The 23,865-nt window shown below is 45.4% G+C and overlaps 1 protein-coding gene across 1 annotated transcript in view; it reads left to right on the top strand.

Moving 5' to 3' along the window:
• Window positions 1-23,865, top strand: part of LOC311131898 (triple functional domain protein-like) — a 101,877-nt gene that overhangs the window by 59,787 nt on the left and 18,225 nt on the right. The window contains exons 31-52 of the mRNA XM_084165014.1: window positions 534-685; window positions 1,369-1,468; window positions 1,706-1,949; window positions 2,183-2,293; window positions 3,800-3,993; window positions 4,155-4,325; window positions 9,564-9,659; window positions 9,757-9,905; window positions 10,203-10,269; window positions 10,423-10,526; window positions 10,644-10,713; window positions 14,151-14,333; window positions 14,615-14,665; window positions 14,770-14,847; window positions 15,064-15,252; window positions 15,445-15,625; window positions 15,784-16,110; window positions 16,261-16,805; window positions 18,138-18,385; window positions 18,553-18,688; window positions 18,969-18,996; window positions 19,306-19,468. Of these exons, the coding sequence (XP_084021140.1) occupies window positions 534-685; window positions 1,369-1,468; window positions 1,706-1,949; window positions 2,183-2,293; window positions 3,800-3,993; window positions 4,155-4,325; window positions 9,564-9,659; window positions 9,757-9,905; window positions 10,203-10,269; window positions 10,423-10,526; window positions 10,644-10,713; window positions 14,151-14,333; window positions 14,615-14,665; window positions 14,770-14,847; window positions 15,064-15,252; window positions 15,445-15,625; window positions 15,784-16,110; window positions 16,261-16,805; window positions 18,138-18,385; window positions 18,553-18,688; window positions 18,969-18,996; window positions 19,306-19,468 (3,587 nt within the window). The remainder of the gene's footprint in view (window positions 1-533; window positions 686-1,368; window positions 1,469-1,705; window positions 1,950-2,182; window positions 2,294-3,799; window positions 3,994-4,154; window positions 4,326-9,563; window positions 9,660-9,756; window positions 9,906-10,202; window positions 10,270-10,422; window positions 10,527-10,643; window positions 10,714-14,150; window positions 14,334-14,614; window positions 14,666-14,769; window positions 14,848-15,063; window positions 15,253-15,444; window positions 15,626-15,783; window positions 16,111-16,260; window positions 16,806-18,137; window positions 18,386-18,552; window positions 18,689-18,968; window positions 18,997-19,305; window positions 19,469-23,865) is intronic.

Genomic DNA, 23,865 nt, shown 5'->3' with positions numbered 1-23,865 from the left:
TGTCTCTGACATAATATAATGACTCTGTTCCTATTCTGTCCATCAATATAACTGTTAACCACCTAACTAATTAACTAACTAGCCACCACCTAAATGCTCTAACTGTTGTCCGTCAGTCATCTCGAACCAGTCTGTCGTCATTGAAAATGTAATATAAATTAACTAAACACAAACCAGTGAAATTCTCTATTTTATATTTGAACCAAAGCCAAGTCAGGGATGCAAACATGGATCGATGGTGAGTAAAACTGTACTAACTAGCCTAACACCTAATATAGCCCTCGGCTGCATCTCAATACTCTACTGTGGCCTCCTCTCTTTGTCACCTTTCCTCTCCTACTCTCCCTATTCTCTGTTTCAATGTCCACACTAGCTTACTACTTAGAATGAAGCCGTGTGGATATTGGAATATAACCGTTTCTTCTCCAGTGGGGTCTATTAAACTGTTTAGACTAAAATATGAGTTCAGAGAGCGAGGTGATTGGGTGAATTAACTTATGACCTTTGACCCCTCCTCCCTGGGCCAATGGCAGGCGTCGAGCATTGAGAACAAGCAGGATTGGATCAAACACATCAGGGAGGTGATTCAGGAACGAACCATCCACCTGAGAGGAGCTCTGAAGGAACCCATACACATCCCTAAGTCTGCCACGGCCAAGCACCACAAGGGACACCGCAGGTACAGGTACACAAGTGCATAAGTATACTATACACACCTACACACAGAGACAAACATACACTGAGTGTACAAAACAAAACTCTTTCCATGACAGACTGAACAGGTGAAAGCTATGATCCCTTATTGATGTCACCTGTTCAATCCACTTCAATCAGTGTAGATGAAAGGGAGGAGACAGGTTAAAGAAGGATTTTTAAGCCTTAAGACAATTGAGTCATGGATTGTGTATGTGTGCCATTCAAAGGGTGAATGGGCAATACTAAAGGTTTAAGTGCCTTTAAACGGGGTATGGTAGTAGGTGCAGGCACACCAGTTTGAGTGTGTGAAGAACTGCAACGCTGCTAAGTTTTTCACACTAAACAGTTTCCTGTGTGTATCAAGAATGGTCCAACACCCAAAGGACATCCAGCCAACTTGACACAACTGTGGGAAGCATTGGAGTGAACATGGGCCAGCATCCCTGTGGAACGCTTTCGACACCTTGTGGAGTCCATGCCCCGACGAATTGAGTCTGTTCTGAGGGCAAAAGGCAGGGTGCAACTCAATATTAGGAAGGTGTTCTTAATGTTTTGTACTCTCAGGATACACTCATATGCATGTAGACTCACATGCACGCATTCACACGCACAACCAGCTCCCCAAACACACACTTACACACTCACCTCTGCCTGTGTATTTGTCTCTATCAGGGATGGAGAGGACTTGGACAGCCAGGGTGACGGCAGCAGCCAACCAGACACTATCTCTATCGCCTCACGCACCTCACAAAACACACTGGACAGCGACAAGGTGGGCACACACACACTGGTCATCTCTCTAGCGTTACGAACATCACAGAACATAGACAGGTGAGAACAGCACACAGTATTTCTAGAATGTGATCATGAAGAGAAAGCTTCAGTTGAAAAGGACCTGAGGACTTTGACGCCTGCTTTAACCTCGCAGGGGAATAATGTTATAATGATCCGTCCACCTCCTCCTATGATTCTACATTCCTCCTGACCATCTCTCTCTCCGCTCCTCCAGCTGTCCGGTGGCTGTGAGCTGACTGTGGTGATCCATGACTTCATGGCTGGTAACAGCAACGAGCTGACCGTCCGGAGGGGCCAGACTGTGGAGGTCCTGGAGAGGTGCCATGACAAACCTGACTGGTGTCTGGTGCGGACCACGGACCGCTCCCCTGCCCACGAGGGACTGGTACCCTGCACCATGCTCTGCATCGCCCACTCACGCTCCTCCATGGAGATGGAGGGGATATTCAACCATAAAGGTGGGTTAGGAGGTGTTTGGTAGGAGGTAGTGTCATTGAGTTTCAGAAAAGCTCTTTATTATGGATTATTCTATGTATTATGGGTGGGGGAATAAGTGTGTGTTCAAAGTCCTCTTCTGTCTTTGATAACCTCTCCCTCTCTCCCCCTCCTCCCTTACTCCCCCTCCTCCATCTCTCTCTCCCACTCTTGCCGTCCTCCTCCCTCTCTCCCCCTCCTCCCTCTACCCCTACAGACACTCTATCAGTGTGTAGTAATGACTCCATCATGCCAGGCTCCTCTGCCACCCTGCAGCCTGGGCATCACGGCATGGGCTCACACACCTCGCCAGGGCCCAAACGACCAGGTAAACACACACACACACACACACATCTCACCAATGTTTGCAAGGGAGTGGCTCCTAATCTGTGACCGGATCTTTCATTTCTGAGGTTCCGTATCCGTGAGTGGGCAAATTCTCTCAGTATCTCGCAGGAATTTGGGACTTCAGTCTTTTTTTTTTATGCCGAAACCGGATTAGATACATAGCTATGTTCTGGATGGCAGGGAGCTCGGCCCCAGTGATGTACTTGGCCGTACGCACTACCCTCTGTAGTGCCTTGCGGTCTGATGCCAAGCAATTTTGAGGCTGGTTGGACGTACTGCCAAATTCCCTAAAACGACGTTAGAGGCGGCTTATGGTAGAGAAATGAACATTCAATTCTCTGGCAATAGCTCTGGTGGGCGTTACTGCAGTCAGCATGCGAATTGCACACTCCCTCAAAACTTGAGACATCTGTGGCATTGTGTTGTGTGACAATTTAAAAAATAATAATAATAATGAAAGACTGCACATTTTAGAGTGGCCTTTTATTGTCCCCAGCACAAGTTGCACCTTTGTAATGATCATGCTGTTTAAATCAGGTTATTGATATGCCACACCCATCAGGATTATCTTGGCAAATAAGAAAAGGTCACTAACAGGGATGTTAACAAATTTGTGCACGAAATTTGAGAGAAATAAGCTTTTTGTGCATTTGGAACATTTCAGGGATATTTTATTTCAGCTCATGAAACATGGGACCAACACTTTACATGTTTCATATTTTTGTTCAGTGCAAATGAGAAATGGCAATCCAAAAGAAATGTAAACCAAATAAATATGCCTATTTTAGGCTATAAGTACATAGCCTAGGCTATAAATACATGACGTTACCGCTTCTTTTCCCCTGGTCAGAGGGGATCAGGACACATAGGCTCTAGTAGTATTTTTACTTAATTTCTTTACACCACTGCACGTACTGTATTAAAGCCTTGAATCTCATAGGGACCTCTCTTTCACCACTGGTCATGTAGCTAGCTGTTAGCTAGTAGGGTTAAATCTGTTTCAATTGGACTACAGTTTGCTAGGCTGGCTAGCTAGGTTGCAGCCTACGCTGACTAGCATTGCTAGCATGCTAACGTTAGCTAGCTAACTAATGCCGATACACTATAGTCGTGGGTCCGCAAAATCAAGCAAATGTTACAGAACTCATGACAAAACCATGTGAAGACATTGAAGTGGCTATTGAATATTGCGAATATAATATTTTTGGCATGAAACTCTGATTTAACTACAGGTTTGTAACTAATCCAGTGTCAGCATGAGAAAATGAGTGAAGTCCCAAATTCCTGGGAGATACTGCGAGAATTTGCGCACTCACCGATATGGAGCCTCAGAAATAAAGGATCCGGTCACGGATTAGGAGCCACTCCCTTTTTGCAAAGGGATTGAGCAAACAATTCTAAATTCAAAGTGGTTGAAAAGGAGAAGGTGTGTGTGTGTGTTTGTGTCTACATGTACGTGGTAACATTCTCCATCCCCTTGTCCCAGGTAACACCCTGCGTAAGTGGCTGACCAGCCCAGTGCGTCGTCTGAGCAGTGGCAAGGCAGACGGGCACGTGAAAAAGCTGGCACACAAACAGAAGAAGAACCGCGAGGTGAGGAAGAGTGGTGAGATGACGGGCAGCGCCCAGAAAGACTCTGATGACAGCGCTGCTACACCCCAGGATGAGACTGTGGAGGAGGTGAGGGGACGGTGGCGACAGACAGACATGGCCACACACACGCCTATTCACCAGCAGGATTCTCTGAGTCTCTCTCTCTCTCTCTCTCTCTCTTTGTCTCTCTCTACCTTTCTCTCCCTCCCTCCCTCCCTCTCTCTCTCCTCTCTCTCTCTCTTCTGCAGAGGGTGCGTAACGAGGGGCTCTCGAGTGGGACCCTGTCCAAGTCCTCGTCCTCTGGGATGCAGAGCTGTGGCGAGGAGGAGGGCGAGGAGGGTGCTGACTCTGTACCCCTACCGCCCCCCATGGCCATCCAGCAGCACAGCCTACTGCAGCCTGACACACAGGACGACAAGGTAAGGGGGAGCGGGAAGGAAGAGAAAAGGGGTACAGTCAACCTGAGGATAAGGTGAAGGGGTGTACGGGTGGGGAGAAGGTACGAGAGAGGAAAGATTGGGGAGGGGGTAAAGTGTAGAAAGTCTAGGCTAACTGGTACACACATCTAACATAACAGATAGGCCTGTAACCAGGAAGTGTAACACTAAACAAACAATCCTAAACTACCCCAAATCTAAGATCCCCCCACACAGCAAACTCATCCTTTCTGTTACAGTTTCTCTCTCTTATGATTTAGTCATGAGTTTGATTATTTTGTTATTATATTCTACAGACAAACATTACATCAATTTTAGTCAATTTTCTTCTCACTTCCTGCTGAGCATGGCCTGTATTCACAAAGCATCTTAGAGTAGTACGAGTGCTGATTTACGATCAGGTCCCCCCTCTTATTCATCATGATGAAAGGCAAATCTGATCCTATATCAGCACTCCTAGTCTGAGACACTTTGGGAATACAAGCCTAGATTTCAATTCATTATGAAACATTGAAGCTGCTATTCAAATAGAAATCCAATGAAATGCATCAGTTACTGTTCCCGTCCTGGGGTCACCTTTTCTTGGCGCAGCAGCGTTTTTCTCTGACACTAATTTCTTTCTCTTTTTGTTTGTTTTGTTTCTGACTGTATCGTTGGTTTGCTGTCTGTTTACTGTTTACCATGCTGTAGCATTACCTTGATTTATGTCCTGTCTTTGCTTTGTCTCAGTTTCCATACCTCTCCATCTCCTGAATCAATCCTTCCATCTCTCCCTCCTTTTCTCTTCCCTCAGTAGTTCAGTTCTCTCTCTCTTTTTCCCCTCTCGGTAACTGTACTATAGACTTAGTTACTGTTTTTCTTTCGGTTCTTCTTATGAAAGTTAGTTGAATGACAACGGATGTAGAATGTTGACGTCTGTTCCTGTCTTCTAGTTCTTCTAGTATGTTTCTCTCTGAGGCAAAGGACACTTCCAAACGTCTCTAAAAGAGCTCTTTTAGTCTGCCTGCCTTACGCTGTCTTGCTCTCTCGGTCTCTCAGTCTCTCTTCAACACCCAAACTTGCTCTCTCTCTCCTCTTAGTATCTGCGGTGCTTTATCCAACTATAGAATTACTCCCCCTCTTCATCTTTCTTCTTAGTTTTGATTATTTTCCATTTTTCATCACCAGCCTGGTTCCTTCAATATACGGCTTTCACCAAACAAGTCTAAGTTTTGATTATGCATTTTAAGCATTTTTCGCCTCGTTGCCTGGTTACTCGTCCGTTTGCTGTGTGATAGCACTCTCAGAATAACTCAGAGGCACATGCAGAACAGAGCAGGTCGAAGTCTCTAGACGCTGATCTAAGGTCAGCTTTGCGTTCTCTCACACTATTCGCTTCAGGATCGAATTTGGGGCAAGCTGATCCTAGATCTGTGCCTAAGAGCAACATCTTGCGTCAGGAACACTTGTACAAATGAACAAAGTCATGTGCTAAAATGACTATGATTCAGAACCCCCTCCCTCCTCCTCCCTCACCCCTCTCACCCGTCCTCACCCCTCCCCTTTGTGCGTTAACCCCATTGCACCATGTTATTAATTGGCACCTACTGTAAGCCCTGGCGTGGCCAGAGGGTACACCCCACCCCACCACACACTGACCCTTAGTGGGGCACAGCACAGTCTGGAGACAGCACAGCAAGGGTGAGAGACTCTCATACACTTTACTGTACCTCCTTACCTTTTCAATGTCTTATACAGTCATTATACACATTCTCTTTTCTTTTCTGAATGCCGTCCTTTATTATACAGTTCATATTTCATCATCCACTTTTAAAAGTTCCTTTATTATATAGATATCTCATACATTCTCTATGAGGGAAAAAAGGATTTGATCCCCTGCTGATTTTGTACGTTTGCCCACTGACAAACAAATGATCAGTCTATCATTTTAATGGTAGGTTTATTTGAACATTGAGAGACAGAATAACAACAACAAAATCCAGAAAAACGCATGTCAAAAATGTTATAAATTGATTAGCATTTTAATGAGGGAAATAAGTATTTGACCCCCTCTCAATCAGAAAAATGTCTGGCTCCCAGGTGTCTTTTATACAGGTAACGAGCTGAGATTAGGAGCACACTCTTAAAGGGAGTGCTCCTAATCTCAGCTTGTTAACTGTATAAAAGACACCTGTCCACAGAAGCAATCAATCAATCAGATTCCAAACTCTCCACCATGGCCAAGACCAAAGAGCTCTCCAAGGATGTCAGGGACAAGATTGTAGACCTACACAAGGCTGGAATGGGCTACAAGACCATCGCCAAGCAACTTGGTGAGAAGGTGACAACAGTTGGTGCGATTATTCACATAATGGAGGAATCAGCCCAGAACTACACGGGAGGATCTTGTCAATGATCTCAAGGCAGCTGGGACCATAGTCACCAAGAAAATAATTGGTAACACACTACGCCGCGAAGGACTGAAATCCTGCATTGCCCGCAAGGTCCCCCTGCTCAAGAAAGCACATATACAGGGCCGTCTGAAGTTTGCCAATTAACATATGAATGATTCAGAGGAGAACTGGGTGAAAGTGTTGTGGTCAGATAAGACCAAAATCGAGCTCTTTGTTATCAACTCAACTCGCCGTGTTTGGAGGAGGAGGAATGCTGCCTATGACCCCAAGAACACCATCCCCACCGTCAAACATGGAGGTGGAAACATTATGCTTTGGGGGTGTTTTTCTGCTAAGGGGACAGGACAAATTCCCCGCATCAAAGGGACGATGGACGGCGCCATGTACCTTCAAATCTTGGGTGAGAACCTCCTTCCCTCAGCCAGGGCATTGAAAATGGGTCGTGGATGGGTATTCCAGCATGACAATGACCCAAAACACACAGCCGAGGCAACAAAGGAATGGCTCAAGAAGAAGCACATTAAGGTCCTGGAGTGGCCTAGCCAGTATCCAGACCTTAATCCCATAGAAAATCTGTGGAGGGAGCTGAAGGTTCGAGTTGCCAAACGTCAGGCTCGAAACCTTAATGACTTGGTGAAGATCTGCAAAGAGGAGTGGGACAAAATCCCTCCTGAGATGTGTGCAAACCTGGTGACCAACTACAAGAAACGTCTGACCTCTGTGATTGCCAACAAGGGTTTTGCCACCAAGTACTAAGTCATGTTTTGCAGAGGGGTCAGATACGTATTTCCCTCATTAAAATGCAAATATGCGTTTTTCTGGATTTGTTCGTTGTTATTCTGTCTCTCACTGTTCAAATAAACCTACCATTAAAATTATAGACTGATCATGTCTTTGTCAGTGGGCAAACGTACAAAATCAGCAGGGGATCAAATACTTTTTTCCCTCACTGTATATATATATCTTCTCTTGTTTTTCAATACCATGGATTTACCTCTTATGAAACTCATTGGAGACTACACTATATACAAAAGTATTGGCTATTTCAGCCACACCCGTTGCTGACAGGTGTATAAAATTGAGCATACAGCCATGCAATATCCATAGACAAACATTGGCAGTAGAATGGCCTTAATGAAGATCTAAGTGACTTTCAACCTGGCACCGTCATAGGATGCCACCTTTCCAACAAGTCAGTTCGTCAAACCTGCTAGAGCTGCCGCGGTCAACTGTAAGTGCTGTTATTTTGAAGTGGAAATGTCTAGGAGCAACAACGGCTCAGCCGTGAAGTGGTAGGCCACACAAGCTCACAAAACGTGACCGGAGAGTGGTGAAGTGCGTAGTGTTTAAAAATCGTATGTCCTCGGTTGCAACACTCAATACCGAGTTCCAAACTGCCTCTCGAATCAACATCAGCACACTAACTGTTCATCAGGAGCTTCATGAAATGGGTTTCCATGGCCAAGCACCCGCACACAAGTCTAAGATCACCATGCGCAATGCCAAGCGTCGGCTGGAGTGGTGTAAAGCTCGTTGCCATTGGACTCTGGAGCAGTGGAAATGCGTTCTCTGGAGTGATGAATCATGCTTCATCATCTGGCAGTCCGACGGACGAATCTGGGTTTGACGGATGCCAGGAGAACGCTACCTGCCCGAATGCATAGTGCCAACTGGTGGAGGAAGAATAATGGTCTTGGGCTGTTTTTTACGGTTCGGGCTAGGCTCCTTAGTTCCAGTGAAGGGAAATCTTAATGCTACATCATACAATGACATTCTAGATGATTCTGTGCTTCCAACTTTGTGGCAACAGTTTGGGGAAGGCCCTTTCCTGTTTCAGCATGACAATGCCCCCATGCACAAAGCGAGATCCATACAGAAATGGTTTGTCAAGATCGGTGTGGAAGAACTTGACTGGCCTGCACAGAGCCCTGACCTCAACCTTTTGGATGAATTGCAACGCCGACTGCGAGCCAGGCCTTATCGCCCAACATCAGTGCCTGACCTCCCTAATACTCTTGTGGCTGAATGGAAGCAAGTCCCGCAGCAATGTTCCAACATCTAGTGGAAAGTCTTCCCAGAAGAGTGGAGGCTGTTATAGCAGCAAAGGGAGGACCAACTCCATATTAATGCCCATGATTTTGGAATGAGATGTTCGACGAGCAGGTGTCCACATACTTCATGTAGTGTATTTTCCTTATTTTTTTTCTTTTAGCTATCATAAATTCAATTTACCCTTCCGTTTAACTTCATATTAGAACCTCTTTCTTGTTATGATCAACATTGGATAATTCATTGAGCGCAGAGGATCAAAATACAACACAAACACTAACACTGTGTAAGGTAGACTAAGCGAGATGACGTCATCGTAAACAAACCATCATCTGATCACCAACATACAGCTGGCTGGCAACTTTTTACCCGCCATTCAATGTATGCCTCAGGAATATTTTGGGATCTGTCCAGAAAAAAACACTGTTCTTTCATTGTCTCTTTTTTGGTAGTCTCTTGGATCAGTGTTTGCAGTGTGTCTCTACATGACATTTTTAAATGTTCTCCCTTAAAAGAGGGCGTTCTACAAGGGAGGGTTCAAATTAGGAAGAACCAATAATGTTATTCTTGCCAGATTTGGTTTCTTGGTTAATTGATAGGATCAGTTAATTGATGTATTAATTAATTAGTTAATTGTTTTAAAGATTGCTTGATTGTTTTATAGATGACAGGAATGGTAGTAAATAAAACCTTTAGCCAAATCAGGTAGTAAGACTATGCTGAATGGAATGTTCTAACACTTTTCTCTCCTAACCCCCCACCCTCCATCCCTGTTCAGAGCTCCTCTCGTCTGTCCGTCCGTCCATCCAGTTCTGAGACACCCAGTGCAGCAGAGCTGGTGAGCGCCATCGAGGAACTGGTCAAGAGCAAGATGGTGAGGGCACTCTCTCTCTCACACACACACACACACAAGGAAGCATCATCTGGTTTACAATCTACCTCCTTCTTTCTCCCTCCTTATCTCTCTCCAGGCTTTGGAGGACAGGCCCAGCTCTCTCTCAGTAGAACAGGGGGATAGCAGCTCTCCCTCCTTCAACCCCTCCGACAACTCTCTCCTCTCATCCTCCTCTCCCATCGATGAGATGGAGGAGCGCAAGACTGGCTTCCTCAAGAGACGACAGTACGTACTGGATTGATAGATAGATTTATTGGGGGGAAAAATATGCACTGAGTACAACCAAGGGGATAACACGTTAAAGCGATTCCACTTGTGTGGCTCACTAGCAATGTTTCTCTCTTTTTGTCACTGACTCTTTCTCCCTCACTGTTACGGTGTCCATATTAGGACAATCTCAGTCTCAGCAGGATTTGACTGGAGCTGTCCTACTATGGACACCATACACTGGAACTCCCTTTATTATTTGCCACACTCTTGTTTCAGCCATGTTTCTTACCCTTTCTCTCTTTCTCTGTGTAGTTTTGTGTTGTTGGAACTGGTGGAGACTGAGAGGGACTACGTCAGAGACCTGGGCGTGGTGGTGGGGGTGAGACAAAACGCATCACTTCCTCCCTCCCTCTGACCTCACTTCCTCTTCCTCTCGTGTTAGTTGATGTTCGAGTGTGTGTGCGTGCGTGCGCGTGTGTGTGTGTGTGATGGCTTGATTATGCAACCCTGACTGTGTGTGTGTGTGTTTCAGGGCTATATGACGCGGATGAAGGAGGAAGGGGTACCAGACGATATGAAGGGGAAAGACAAGATCGTCTTTGGAAACATCCACCAGATCTACGACTGGCACAGAGAGTACGACACACATGGGCATACACACACACACAATTACGCACACACACATACACATACAAACACACACACGACATATGGATATGCCTTGCTTAACACTCCCTCTCTTTCACTCTGCAGTTTCTTCATGGGAGAGTTAGAGAAGTGTCTGGAAGACCCTGACCGACTTGGGCCGCTGTTCGTCAAACATGTGAGTGACTGACTGTTGCTGTGTGAGTGTCTATACAGTGCCCAAGTCAGTGTATAGACAGAGCGAAAACAGGTTTTTATAAATTTTTGCTAATGTATTACAAATAAAAACACAGATACCTTATTTACATACGTATTCAGACCCTTTGCTATGAGACTCAAAATTGAGCTCAGGTGCATCCTGTTTCCATTGATCATCCTTGAGATGTTTCTACAACTTGATTGGAGTCCACCTGTGGTAAATTCAATTGATTGGACATGATTTGGAAAGGCACACACCTGTCTATATAAGATGCCACAGTTAACAGAGCATGTCAGAGCAAAAACCAAGCCATGAGGTCAAAGGAATTGTCCGTAGAGCTCCGAGACGGGATAACGTCGAGGCACAGATCTGGGGAAGGGTACCAAAAAATGTCTGCAGCATTGAAGGTCCCCAAGAACACAGTGGCCTCCATCATTCTTAAATGGAAGAAGTTTGGACTGGCTTTGGTCAGGGAGGTGACCAAGAACCCGATGGTCACTCTGACAGAGCTCCAGAGTTCCTCTGTGGAGATGGGAGAACCTTCCAGAAGGACAACCATCTCTGCAGCACTCCACCAATCAGGCCTTTATGGTAGAGTGGCCAGAGGGAAGCCACTCCTCAGTAAAAGGCACATGACAGCCTGCTTGGAGTTTGCCAAAAGGCACCTAAAGACCCTCAGACCATGAGAAACAAGATTCTCTGGTCTGATGAACCCAAGATTGAACTCTTTGGTCTGAATGCCCAGGCCCGGTGCCACAAGGGGGCAAAAGGGGGCAATGCCACAATCTGCCCTCTCCATCATGCCCAACCGATTTGTTGCGTATACTTAATTCATGCAACTCCCTTGCACGCATCATATGTACGTCATACACATTTCACCAGTTGAAAAAAACAATTGGTTTGATTGGCCTTCACAGTAGAAGGGCATGGTCAATTTGACCGTTTAGGTTTACTTTCAAAGTTATGTACTACGAAAACCGCGCAGCTGGATGGAATTTAGCTAATGTTAACAGTTAGGTAGGTAGCTGATAGCATGATGGATATTAGAAAGTAGCTTCACCAGGGCACAACGGCAGCATCGGATCAAGGCGGCGCGGAGGGGGAGAAGCCTGCCGCCAAGGCCGCTGAGCCGACGCTAATCACAGAGGCCAAGGCTGCCGAGCCCAGCAGCAAAGGCACCTGCGCAACCGTCTTGCAGCCTGGTGACATAGGAGGTAACCAACCCGAGGAGGGGCCTCCAGCTGCCAAGACCGAACCTAGCAACAGCACCGCCAGGATATTACAAGCACCGACGCCTTCGTTATCGTTAGTGCCTGACGACCTCGGTGATGAGTAGCCAGCGCAGGTTTGTCTGGGGAAATACCCAACCCGCCTGTACTGTGGGAGAAAACTGGCATTTTGTAGCACGTGGTTCGAAGGCAGAGAGATTTAACGAACGAAACAGCCAACTTGTTGAGGCCCTGTGTGCCTTGCACCCAGAGAATGAAACCTTTATGGATGTGGAAAAGGTGAAACCACTGCTGGACTTAATCTCAGGAGACTTTGTGGAAGTTTACTGTCCCACGGCAGTTTCTACAGATTGAAATCGCCCGATCTGGAGAAGAAAAATGGACTACGCAGAGCATTTTGGATAGACACGCTGGGCCTCTAACAGCAATGCCTACTGTGATGATGGCATTGAAGCTGGGATTAACATTTGGAGCATCCATGGTAACTTGCGAGAACTCCTTTTCAACATTGAAAAACGTATTCAGTGAGCACAGACTGAGCATGTTGCACAGGAGGAAAGCGCAGCTGATTCAACTGGCATTTGAGAGGGATCTTACAAGCAAATTCCGTAGGGAGTGGAACGAAAGACTGCTGAGGAGGTTCAACACAGCATCAAGGCGGCTGCAACTCTTTTGAATCTGGGTAAGAACGGCAGCCTGGCTGGGCTTGTATTATTTTGTTATTTGCTTTTGGAAATGTGTGGCAAATGTCAGAAATGGGCGTAGACGTGATTTTCTTTATTGGCGTTGCTGCCAAGTCTACTGCTTGATTTCTGTGATGTCATTGGATTGGAAATGTTTGGTTTATAGGATAATCGGATTGTTTTTAATGTTTTATATGGTAGAAGAGGTGCTTTGCATTACATTGATGAGGGTGGGCAGACCTTGACCAATGGTTGAGTAACGATGTAGCTATAGTGTTGCCATAAACAACTCGTTGCTATGGAATTCTAATTTCTGTTATCATACGCAGCGTAGTACGGCACTCTTGTGGGAAGACAGCTTGGTAGCTGCATTGTACCGATAAGTCGTGGTAGTGCATTGTACATTATTGTTTGCTTTCCGCGATTGGAAATGCATTTTATTGGCGTGGGGAAGTGTTATTACGGTAATTAGCAACTGTTTTGCATTGCATTGATGGGTATTGTGCATGTAGCATTGTCATAACTTGCAATTTCTCAAGCCGGTTATGAATTGTCCATGTTTGTAAAGTGGTGCAGTAGCCTGTATTCTTGCGGCAAGACAGCCATGCGTGGCTGCAAATACATTGTTTGTAATTGTACTATCGATTATTATCCATCTGTGTTATCAGCAAGCGAAAATAGTTGTGCCCCCTTAGTCATTTCTGATGCCCCCTTGCCGAGTTAATCCTGCCGCAGGGCCTGTGAATGCCAAGCTTCATGTCTGGAGGAAACATGGCACCATCTTTATTGTGAAGCATGGCAGTGGCAGCATCGTGTTTTTTAGAGGCAGAGACTGGGAGACTAGTCTGGATCGAGGGAAAGATGAACGGAGCAAAGTACAGAGATCCTTGATGACAACCTGCTCCAGAGCGCTCAGGACCTCAGACTGAGGCGGAGGTTCACCTTCCAACAGGACAATGACCCTAAGCCCACAGCCAAGACAACGCAGGAGTGGCTTTGGGACAAGTCTCCGAATGTCCTTGAGTGGCCCAGCCAGAGCCCGGACTTGAACCTGATCGAACATTTCTTGAGAGACCTGAAAATAGCTGCGCAGCGACGCTCCCCATCCAACCTGACAAAGCTTGAGAGGATCTGCAGAGAAGAATGGGAGAAACTCCCCAAATACAGGTGTGCCAAGCTTGTAGCGTCATACCCAAGAAGACTCAAGGCTGTAATTGCTGCCAAAGGTGCTTCAACAAAGTAAAGGGTCTAAATACTTATGTAAATGTCATAGTTCTGTTTTTTTTAAATTATAAATCTGCAAAGAAAATGTCTAAAAAAACTGTTTTTGCTTTGTCATTTAGGGGTATTTTGTGTAGATTGAGGGGAAAAAAACGATTTAAACCATTTTAGAATAAGGCTGTAACGTATCAAAATATGGAAAAAATCAAGGGGTATGAATACTTTCCGAATGAACTGTATATCTACTGTACCCTAACCCTTGGTGTGTCTGTTCTGTCTCCAGGAGCGGAGGCTCCACATGTACATAGTGTACTGTCAGAACAAGCCTAAGTCAGAGCTCATCGTATCAGAGTACATCGACACCTACTTTGAGGACCTGAAACAACGTCTAGGTCACCGTCTCCAGATCACTGACCTCCTCATCAAACCCGTCCAGAGAATCATGAAGTACCAACTACTGCTCAAGGTAGGGTGGGGGTGTGGGTGGGGGTGTGGGTGGGTCTCTGTGTTCTCATCATTGTCTTGTGATCCTGTGTAGGAGATAAATAATCACTGTACAAATCATGTTCTTAGTTGTCCAGCAGGGGGTGCAAATCACTTACATTTTCTTTGCTGTACCAGGGGGCCAGTATCAAATCAGTTTGTTACCTTACTCTGACATTTTGTCTTATCATTTGGTAATCATTTTCTTTCACACAAGTCACCATTTTGTAATATCTAATTAACTTTGCCTCGTTTTGTTTGTAGGACTTCCTCAAATTTTCTAAAAAGGCAGGGTTGGATTCAGTGGAGTTGGAGGTGAGGAGGAGAGGACTTTCCATAAAAAACAAATATTTTTTGACTATTGTATTTCCTTAACTGTTTTTTTTTTAACCCATTCGATGTGTGTGTGTCCCCTTCAGAAAGGAGTTGAGATCATGTGCATCGTACCAAAGAGATGCAACGATATGATGAACGTGGGGCGGCTCCAAGGATTTGACGTAAGACAACCCTGACAGAGAATAGATATTTACATATAAAAACGGATCAATTGATTGTCAGATCAATCAACTGAACCAATTGATCAACTCGTCTGATTTTCTTTCCTCCTTCCTCCTCTGCCCCACTTATCTCTTCCTTTATTCATCTCTCTTTCAACATTTTGCTCTTCACTTTTTTCCCCTTCTATTTCTTTTTTTCTCTCCTCCCCCCTCCAGGGTAAGATTGTGGCCCAAGGTCGTCTGCTGCTTCAGGACACCTTCATGGTATCAGACCCTGAGGGGGGAGTAGGGAGGATGAGGGAGAGAAGGGTCTTCCTCTTCGAACAGATCGTCATCTTCAGTGAACCACTGGACAAGAAGAGAGGTTTCTCCATGCCTGGCTTCGTATACAAGAACAGCATCAAGGTATTGTCTCTACATCGTATGATGGAAATGTGTATAAACTTCCAAAACACCCAGACAACTCACATTTTGTATGCATCAAAGGACAATGTAAGTTGTAAGCTCTGTATTCATTTACTCCTTATTTGCTAAATAAAGGTGTGTTGAGCAACTCTCTCTCTCTCTCTCTCTCTCTCTCTCTCTCCCTCCCTCCAGGTCAGTTGTCTCGGGTTGGAGGACAGTGTGGACGGTGACCCCTGTAAGTTTGTGTTGACGTCTCGGGTGACCAATAGCAGCATAGAATCCTTCGTCCTTCACTCCTCCCATCTGGGTGTCCGGCAGGTCTGGACCCTTCAGATCAGCCAGATACTGGAGAGTCAACGCAACTTCCTCAATGGTACACACACACACACACACCTTTAGCTGAGCTTTTTCAACAGTACACAGATATACCGTCACGATTTTGGAATGTTGAGGTGAGTGATGTTACCAAAATAAGTGTAATATTTTTGTCAATCTCTCTGCCTCACTTTCTCACTCTATCTCTCTCTCCAGCTCTGACCTCCCCTACAGAGTACCAGAGGAACCATGTAGGGGCTAGCGACGGACCATGTCTACCCAGCGGCGGAGCTCCGTCAATGGGGAGCGTCATGCCCAGTTTGGCCCCTGTTGGAGCTCTACAGGGTGTGCATCTATCTGGGCCGCTCGGTGGAAGTGTGCCCCTCGGTGTAGGTAGTCCCCTCGTTGGAGGTGGTCCCCAGGGTGGAGCTGGCTCATCCAGGAGGCCCTCCAGGATCCCCCAGCCCTCCCGCCTGCCCCAGCCCCTACGACACCCACACAACCCTGGGGCCACAGACCCAGATGGCCCCAACAAGATGTCAGGTAGGCTGAGGCTCTCCCAGTATTACTGAGGGTGTGTGTGTGTGTGTGTGTGTGTGTGTGTGTGTGTGTGTGTGTGTGTGTGTGTGTGTTGAAATTCCCTGGTTAAGACATTTCCCTCCCTCTACTCAGTGTTGCTCACTTCTGATTCAGGTTCCTCCCCTCGTCTCCCCCCACCTCCCTCGCTCCCTCCCTCCATCTCAGTGGACCCGCAGGCCCAGCGCGGGGTGAGGGTCCAGGGGGGAAGCCCCCAGGGCAAGCGCCCCATCTTGGCCTCAAACGACCAGCCCCCTTCCATACCCACTATCCCCCGGGCCAGTGTGGCCCCCCTCCCTGTGCCTCTCTCCACCCCCACTAAGCCTCGGCCGGGCACCGTCTCCCCCATGGCCTCCCCCATGGCCACCCCCGCCTTTGGGAAGGATGCGCTCCCCCCTCCCCCTCCCAGCCCTGGCCTGAAGTCTGGCTCTGGATCCTTCTGGAGCTCCATGCCTGGTTCTCCAGCCAGCCGGCCCGGCTCCTTCACCTTCCCAGGGGAGCCAGGGGATACCCTGGGGAGGCAGAACCAAAACACGGCCCAGACCTCATCTCAGTCAGGGACCGGGTCCCACAGACACTCCAACCACAGCAAGGAGGCGGACCGCATGAGTACGTGCTCATCGACCAGTGAGCAGTCCATCCAGTCCACCCAGAGCAATGGGGTAAGAGATGTACCCGCTGCCCAGGCTTCAGGGCGGCCTAGTCCTGCTAGTGCTCCTGGTTGACTAACCCAGCACCCACAGGAGACATGTCCTGTCCTGTCCTGTCCTGTCTGCCTGTGTCCTGCTGCGTCCCACTGGAGCTGGCTCTACTAAACTGTTCTACTACTATTCTACAACTAGTATTACTCTACTACTACGACAACTACTACTAATTGTTGGACTCCTGCGCACTTCTTGTATGTCTCTAAAGAATTGACGACCCTATTAAACTACTCTTCAACGCACAGCTCTAACCAAGCTTTAACTGCACTTCAAGTAGTACTCTACTAATACTACTCTGCTACTAGTAGTACTCTACTAATACTAATCTGCTACTAGTAGTACTCTACTACTACTACGCATCTCATGTATGTCTTAACAACGCTTCACTGATTTGTAAGCTCTAAGGACAACTCTACTAAACTCTCCTGGAGACTTTCTACTCTTTATAGCTAACAAGGCTTTTATAAAGCTTCAACCTTTAACAACAACTCTCATTTCTGCTATTTTTAACTCTGACAAAGCTTCTTTCAGCTTGAATACTTCTCGCTAACTCTTCTTGTCTTTGCGTCGGAGCGAAAGAGCAATGACGACTGAAACTGAAAGTAATCCTTCCTTTAACACCTGAGTGTGTACATCTCTCTTCCTCTTCACTCCACCTGATTCACTCGTTCTCTGAAGAAGTAGTGGTGCCAATCCCTTTTCTTTGTCTCATTGAGGTGTATGAACTTTACTGGAAGCAGTGTGTGAAACTAGAAAATGGATGGCTAACAACAACACTCACATGACTGAACCACTGATTACCTAAAGTGCTTGAATCAAATAGTAATTCTCTTTTTCCTCTTTCCTCTACCTAAACAGCGGAGTGTGTGAGGTGTGTCTGTGTCTGGGCAATGCCATGGTAACCGATTGATGCTGAGATTTTTCACTTTAAAATTTATGTCAAACAAAAACCAATGATTGCAAAGTTAAACAAACCATATAACTCTATGCACAAGCACTACTTTTAACAATTTCCAAGGATTTTTTTTACAAAAACACATTAACTTGAAGAACAGTGCAGATGCAAAGTATTTTCTATATTTTTTACATACATTCTAAAGTGAAAATTCTGAGTTTCAGCATCACTCTGTTACCATGGAATTGCCCTTGTGTTGTTTGGGACGCAATGATAGAATCAGATGATGTGCATGGAATCGTGGAGGATTGACTGTGTATGTGTGAGGTGAGTTTCTTGCAAGTTATTCAATATACTTACAAATCTTCCATAATTCCCCACCCCCATCTCCACAGAGTGAAAGCAGCAGCAGCAGTAGTATGTCGACCATGTTGGTGACCCAGGACTACGTGGCCCTTAAGGAGGATGAGATCAGTGTGTCCCAGGGAGAGGTGGTTCAGATCCTGGCCTCTAACCAACAGAACATGTTCCTGGTGTTCCGGGCCGCTACCGAACAGGGCCCCGCTGCCGAGGGCTGGATCCCCGGTTACGTTCTAGGACACACCTCCACCATCATCCCCGACTACCCAGACGGAACCATCAAGTAAGAGACTGTGGCGAATGTACAGTATACAGGGAAAGATTTTAGTGTGACACCACAAGATATTGTTAGCCTAAAACTATGTGTGATATAATGAGATATGTTATTGATTAGTATTAAATCATACTGTATATCATATACCTTTCAACTGACCCTATTTGTGTAAACAGGAAGTCCTCATCCTGGCACACCACCCTGCGCATCCGCAAGAAGTCTGAGAGGAAAGAAGAGGGAAAGAAAGAGGGCAAGCTGGAAAACGGTTACAGGAAGTCTAGAGATGGGCTAGCCAATAAGGTTTCTGTAAAGGTAAGTTATCATCAATCCTTTTGTCCAATCATTATTGACCACTAGCCCCTACCCGTAATGCCTAGGTACATGTGTAGAATTGAGAGGATCGGATAGGTGTAAGCAATATGGTGAAATTCCACTTAGCCTATCAGAGAGCTAGGTGGTGCCAATGTTACTGCATTGCTAGTAACCAACCAATGGGAACCAGCATTGCCCCCTCCCCCTTCAATCATTTCAGATCTACACAAAGCTTTCTTCTTTGACGTCTGACATCCTGTTTTCTGTCTTGTTTTTTCAGCTTCTAAACCCCAACTACATCTATGATTGTAAGTCCTCTATTGTCTTTTAATGTGTAGTCTCAATTAAGATAATCTCAATACAGCAGAATGGATGTACATATATTCAGCAGTGTATTGACTGTGTCCAAGACACTTAGGAACAATAAAGTTAATTGTACTGTATCAAAGAACGATGAAAGATCACCACCAACAATCTACAGATGCTGAACAGAAACATTATTTTAACTTGAAAAGGCAAAAAAATAATCTAAGTACATGATATTTTCTCACTATGACACACACCCTATAGCCCTCTCAGCTGCTCAGTGACGATGTCATTTGACCTTTGACCCTTAGTCTCACCGGAGTTCCTGGTCCCCCTGAGCGAGGTGACGTGTGACAACGGGGAGAGTGTGACTCTGAGGTGTAAGGTGTGTGGCCGACCCAAAGCTACTGTCACCTGGAGGGGACCTGACCAGACCACCCTGAACAACAACGGACACCACAGCATCGCCTACAGGTGGAGAGAGAGGGGGAGGGGGAGAGTTACACAGAGGCACACACACACACAGGGGGACACATATTTTTCATGCACACACACTCGGCTACAGGTACACACACACACGGGAACACATACATGCACACACACAGCATCGGTTACAGGTGTACACACATACACACACAGAGGCAGACATACACACACCTGTGTGTGTGATAATGAAACAGTAAGCTCTATTAATATGTCCCTTCTTGTTGTGGTTTAAATACCAGGGATCACATTCACACCCTCACTGTACTTTTTGTCACTTTGGATAAAATGACTTGCTAAGTGGCATACAGTGCCTTCAGAAAGTATTCATACCCCTTGACTTATTCCACATTTTGTTGTTACAGCCTGAATTCAAAATGGATTAAATATATTTTTGTTCTCACCCATCTAAACACAATACCCCATAATGACAAAGTGAAAACATGATTTTAGAAATGTTTGCAAATTTGTTGAAAATGAAATATATAAATATCTAATTTACATAAGTATTCACACCCCTGAGTCAACACTTTGTAGAAGCACCTTTGGTAGCGATTACAGCTGTCTTTCTAGGTAAGTCTCTAAGTGCTTTGCACACCAGGGGCCTCGTGTATCAACCGTGCATAGGCACAAATCTGTGCATATATACGATGCGTGGGATCATTTCCACGCAAAGTGTGAGATTGATCAATATGAACGTTAGCTTGAGAGTATGCTTACATTTACGCACAGCCATGACCATTCGTAGGCACAGTGCCAAGTGGTGGAATAAGGAAAATATATGTTGCAGTTGTGACAGTAATAATTAAATCATTTTTCGACGTAATTATATTTCTATTGTGCAATTCATGCAACAGATCTTGACAGGATATAAATTATATAATTTGACCACATCAGTGCATTTGTTATGTAATTTGTTACAGTGATTTGTCAAATTAGAGGCACGTGTTAAAGTGAAACTATTGTTGAAATACTATAAAAGACAGAGATAATGGGAAATCGAATGAGAAATGAATGATCTTGCTCTGTTAGAAGATTTGGCACTCGCTGCATTTCGCAGAGAGCGTGTTTTTAGAGACCAGTGGGACTTTTTTTGCAGAAAGTACAGATTGGCTCATCAGATATCATTTTCCAAAACCAATTATATAGGATCTTTTGAGGATTTAAGACCTACAGTGAGGGGAAAAAAGTATTTGATCCCTGCTGATTTTGTACGTTTGCCCACTGGCAAAGAAATGATCAGTCTATAATTTTAATGGTAGGTTTATTTGAACAGTGAGAGACAGAATAACAACAAAACAATCCAGAAAAACGCATGTCAAACATTTTATAAATTGATTTGCATTTTAATGAGGGAAATAAGGATTTGACCTCTCTGCAAAACATTGCTTAGTACTTGGTGGCAAAACCCTTGTTGGCAACCAAAGAGGTCAGACGTTTCTTGTAGTTGGCCACCAGGTTTGCACACATCTCAGAAGGGATTTTGTCCCACTCCTCTTTGCAGATCTTCTCCAAGTCATTAAGGTTTCGAGGCTGGCGTTTGGCAACTCGAACCTTCAGCTCCCTCCACAGACTGGCTAGGCCACTCCAGGACCTTAATGTGCTTCTTCTTGAGCCACTCCTTTGTTGCCTTGGCCGTGTGTTTTGGGTCATTGTCATGCTGGGATACCCATCCACGACCCATTTTCAATGCCCTGGCTGAGGGAAGGAGGTTCTCACCCAAGATTTGACGGTACATGGCCCCGTCCATCGTCCCTTTGATGCGGTGAAGTTATCCTGTCCCCTTAGCAGAAAAACACCCCCAAAGCATAATGTTTCCACCTCCATGTTTGACGGTGGGGATGGTGTTCTTGGGGTCAGCATTCCTCCTCCTCCAAACACGGCGAGTTGAGTTGATGGCAAAGAGCTCGATTTCGGTCTCATCTGACCACAACACTTTCACCCAGTTCTCCTCTGAATCATTCAGATGTTCATTGGCAAACTTCAGACGGGCCTGTATATGTGCTTTCTTGAGCAGGGGGACCTTGCGGGCACTGCAGGATTTCAGTCCTTCACAGCGTAGTGTGTTACCAATTGTTTTCTTGGTGACTATGGTCCCAGCTGCCTTGAGATCATTGACAAGATCCTCCCGTGTAGTTCTGGGCTGATTACTCACCGTTCTCATGATCATTGCAACTCCACGAGGTGAGATCTTGCATGGAGCCCCAGGCCGAGGGAGATTGACAGTTCTTTTGTGTTTCTTCCATTTTGTGAATAATCGCACCAACTGTTGTCACCTTCTCACCAAGCTGCTTGGCGATGGTCTTGTAGCCCATTCCAGCCTTGTGTAGGTCTACAATCTTGTCCCTGACATCCTTGGAGAGCTCTTTGGTCTTGGCCATGGTGGAGAGCTTGGAATCTGATTGATTGCTTCTGTGGACAGGTGTCTTTTATACAGGTAACAAACTGAGATTAGAAGCACTGCCTTTAAGCGTGTGCTCCTAATCTCAGCTCATTACCTGTATAAAAGACACCTGGGAGCCAGAAATCTTTCTGATTGAGAGGGGGTCAAATACTTATTTCCCTCATTAAAATGCAAATCAATTTATAACATTTTTGACATGTGTTTTTCTGGATTGTTTTGTTGTTATTCTGTCTCTCACTGTTCAAATAAACCTACCATTAAAATTATAGACTGATCATTTCTTTGTCAGTGGGCAAACATACAAAATCAGCAGGGGATCAAATACTTTTTTCCCTCACTGTACTTTAGAAAGGGAAACGCATGCCATTCCGGTGCAGATCAAAGTGCTATCCATCCTCTGTTTTTTTTTTCAATGGCCACTTTTCAGCGGGAGCTTGCCGATCGGCATCTCGCATCCCTCGATGAGCTGTCTTGGAGGCAATCGTCAGCTAAATGAACTGTAACATATACAATTTCCATACACCATCGCACAACAGGTTGAAATCAAGAGGGGTTTCTTTGCCATCAATGGGTTCCCAAATACTAACGGAGCAATAGACAGCACCCACATCGCCATAAAAGCACCATCCCAAAACAAGTTCAACTATGTGAACAGAAAAGGCTTCCACTCTTAATGAGCAGGTAATAGATTATGTGATGCGCAAAAAATGCTTCTGAATGTGGTGGCCAGGTGGAACGCACGACTCATTCATTCTGCAGAACAGCAATGTTGGCCTATACGTCTACAGGATGGAGCTGTTGAGGATGGATGACCTATTGGTGAGTGATGCCTACTCATTTTAAGTAAATTTACCATTGCTGCCTCCCAAGTGGCGCAGCTGTCTAAGGCACTGCATCGCAGTGCTAGAGGCATCGCTACAGATCCGGGTTCGATCCCGGGCTGTGTCGCAGCCGGCCGCGACCGGGAGACCCATAAGGCGGCGCACAATTGGCCCAGCGTCATCCGGGTTAGGGGAGGGTTTGGCCGGCTGGGATGTCCTTGTCCCATCGCACTCTAGCGACTCCTTGTGGCGCATGCACACTGACTTCGGTCGCCAGCTGTACAGTGATTTCCTCCGACACATTGGTGCGGCTGGCTTCCGGGTAAAGCAAGCAGTGTGTCAAGAAGCAGTGCGGGTTCGTGTTTCGGAGGACTCATGGCTCTCGACCTTCGCCTCTCCTGAGTCTGTACGGGAGTTGCAGCGATGGGACAAGACTGTAACTACCAATTTGGATATCAAGAAATTGGGGCGAAAAAAGTGGTAACAAGTACAAAAAGAATAATACCATTGCTAAAGCAACTTGAATTGTTCTAATGGTCCTCTTCTTTTTTCCCTCTTTTTTTATTTTCTACATTTGTTATTTTTTGTAACTTCCATCAATGTAGTTGTCTGCATTACTTCCAATCCCCCATGTTTTTTTTCTTCTTGCAAATATGTATTTATATATATATTTAAGTAGATAGATATACAGATACATTTAGTTTATATTCATGTTTACAAATAATGATACCCGTTACATTTGGGTCCTGTCTAATTCTTTCTGCTAGCAGTTCAATTGCCTTTGCAAACAGGAGGGGGGAGAGAAAGCATCCCTGTCTTTCTAAAGCAATTTCATCAGATAATGATGTACCAGTCAAAAGTTTGGACACACCTACTCATTTAAGGGTTTTTCTTTATTTTTATTATTTTCTACACTGTAGAATAATAGTGAAGACATCAAAACTATGAAATAACACATGGAATCATGTAGTAACCAAAAGTGTTAAACAAATCAAAATATATTTGAGATTCTTCAAATAGCCACCCTTTGCCTTGATGACAGCTTTGCACACTCTTGGCATTCTCTCAACCAGCTTCACCTGGAATGCTTTTCTAACAGTCTTGAAGGAGTTCCCACATATGCTGAGCACTTGTTGGCTGCTTTTCCTTCACTCTGCCTTCCG

This window comes from Coregonus lavaretus, assembly GCF_964263955.1.
Source record: "Coregonus lavaretus genome assembly, chromosome: 7".
Lineage (NCBI taxonomy): Eukaryota > Metazoa > Chordata > Actinopteri > Salmoniformes > Salmonidae > Coregonus > Coregonus lavaretus.
This window is presented reverse-complemented; position numbering and strand designations above follow the sequence as displayed.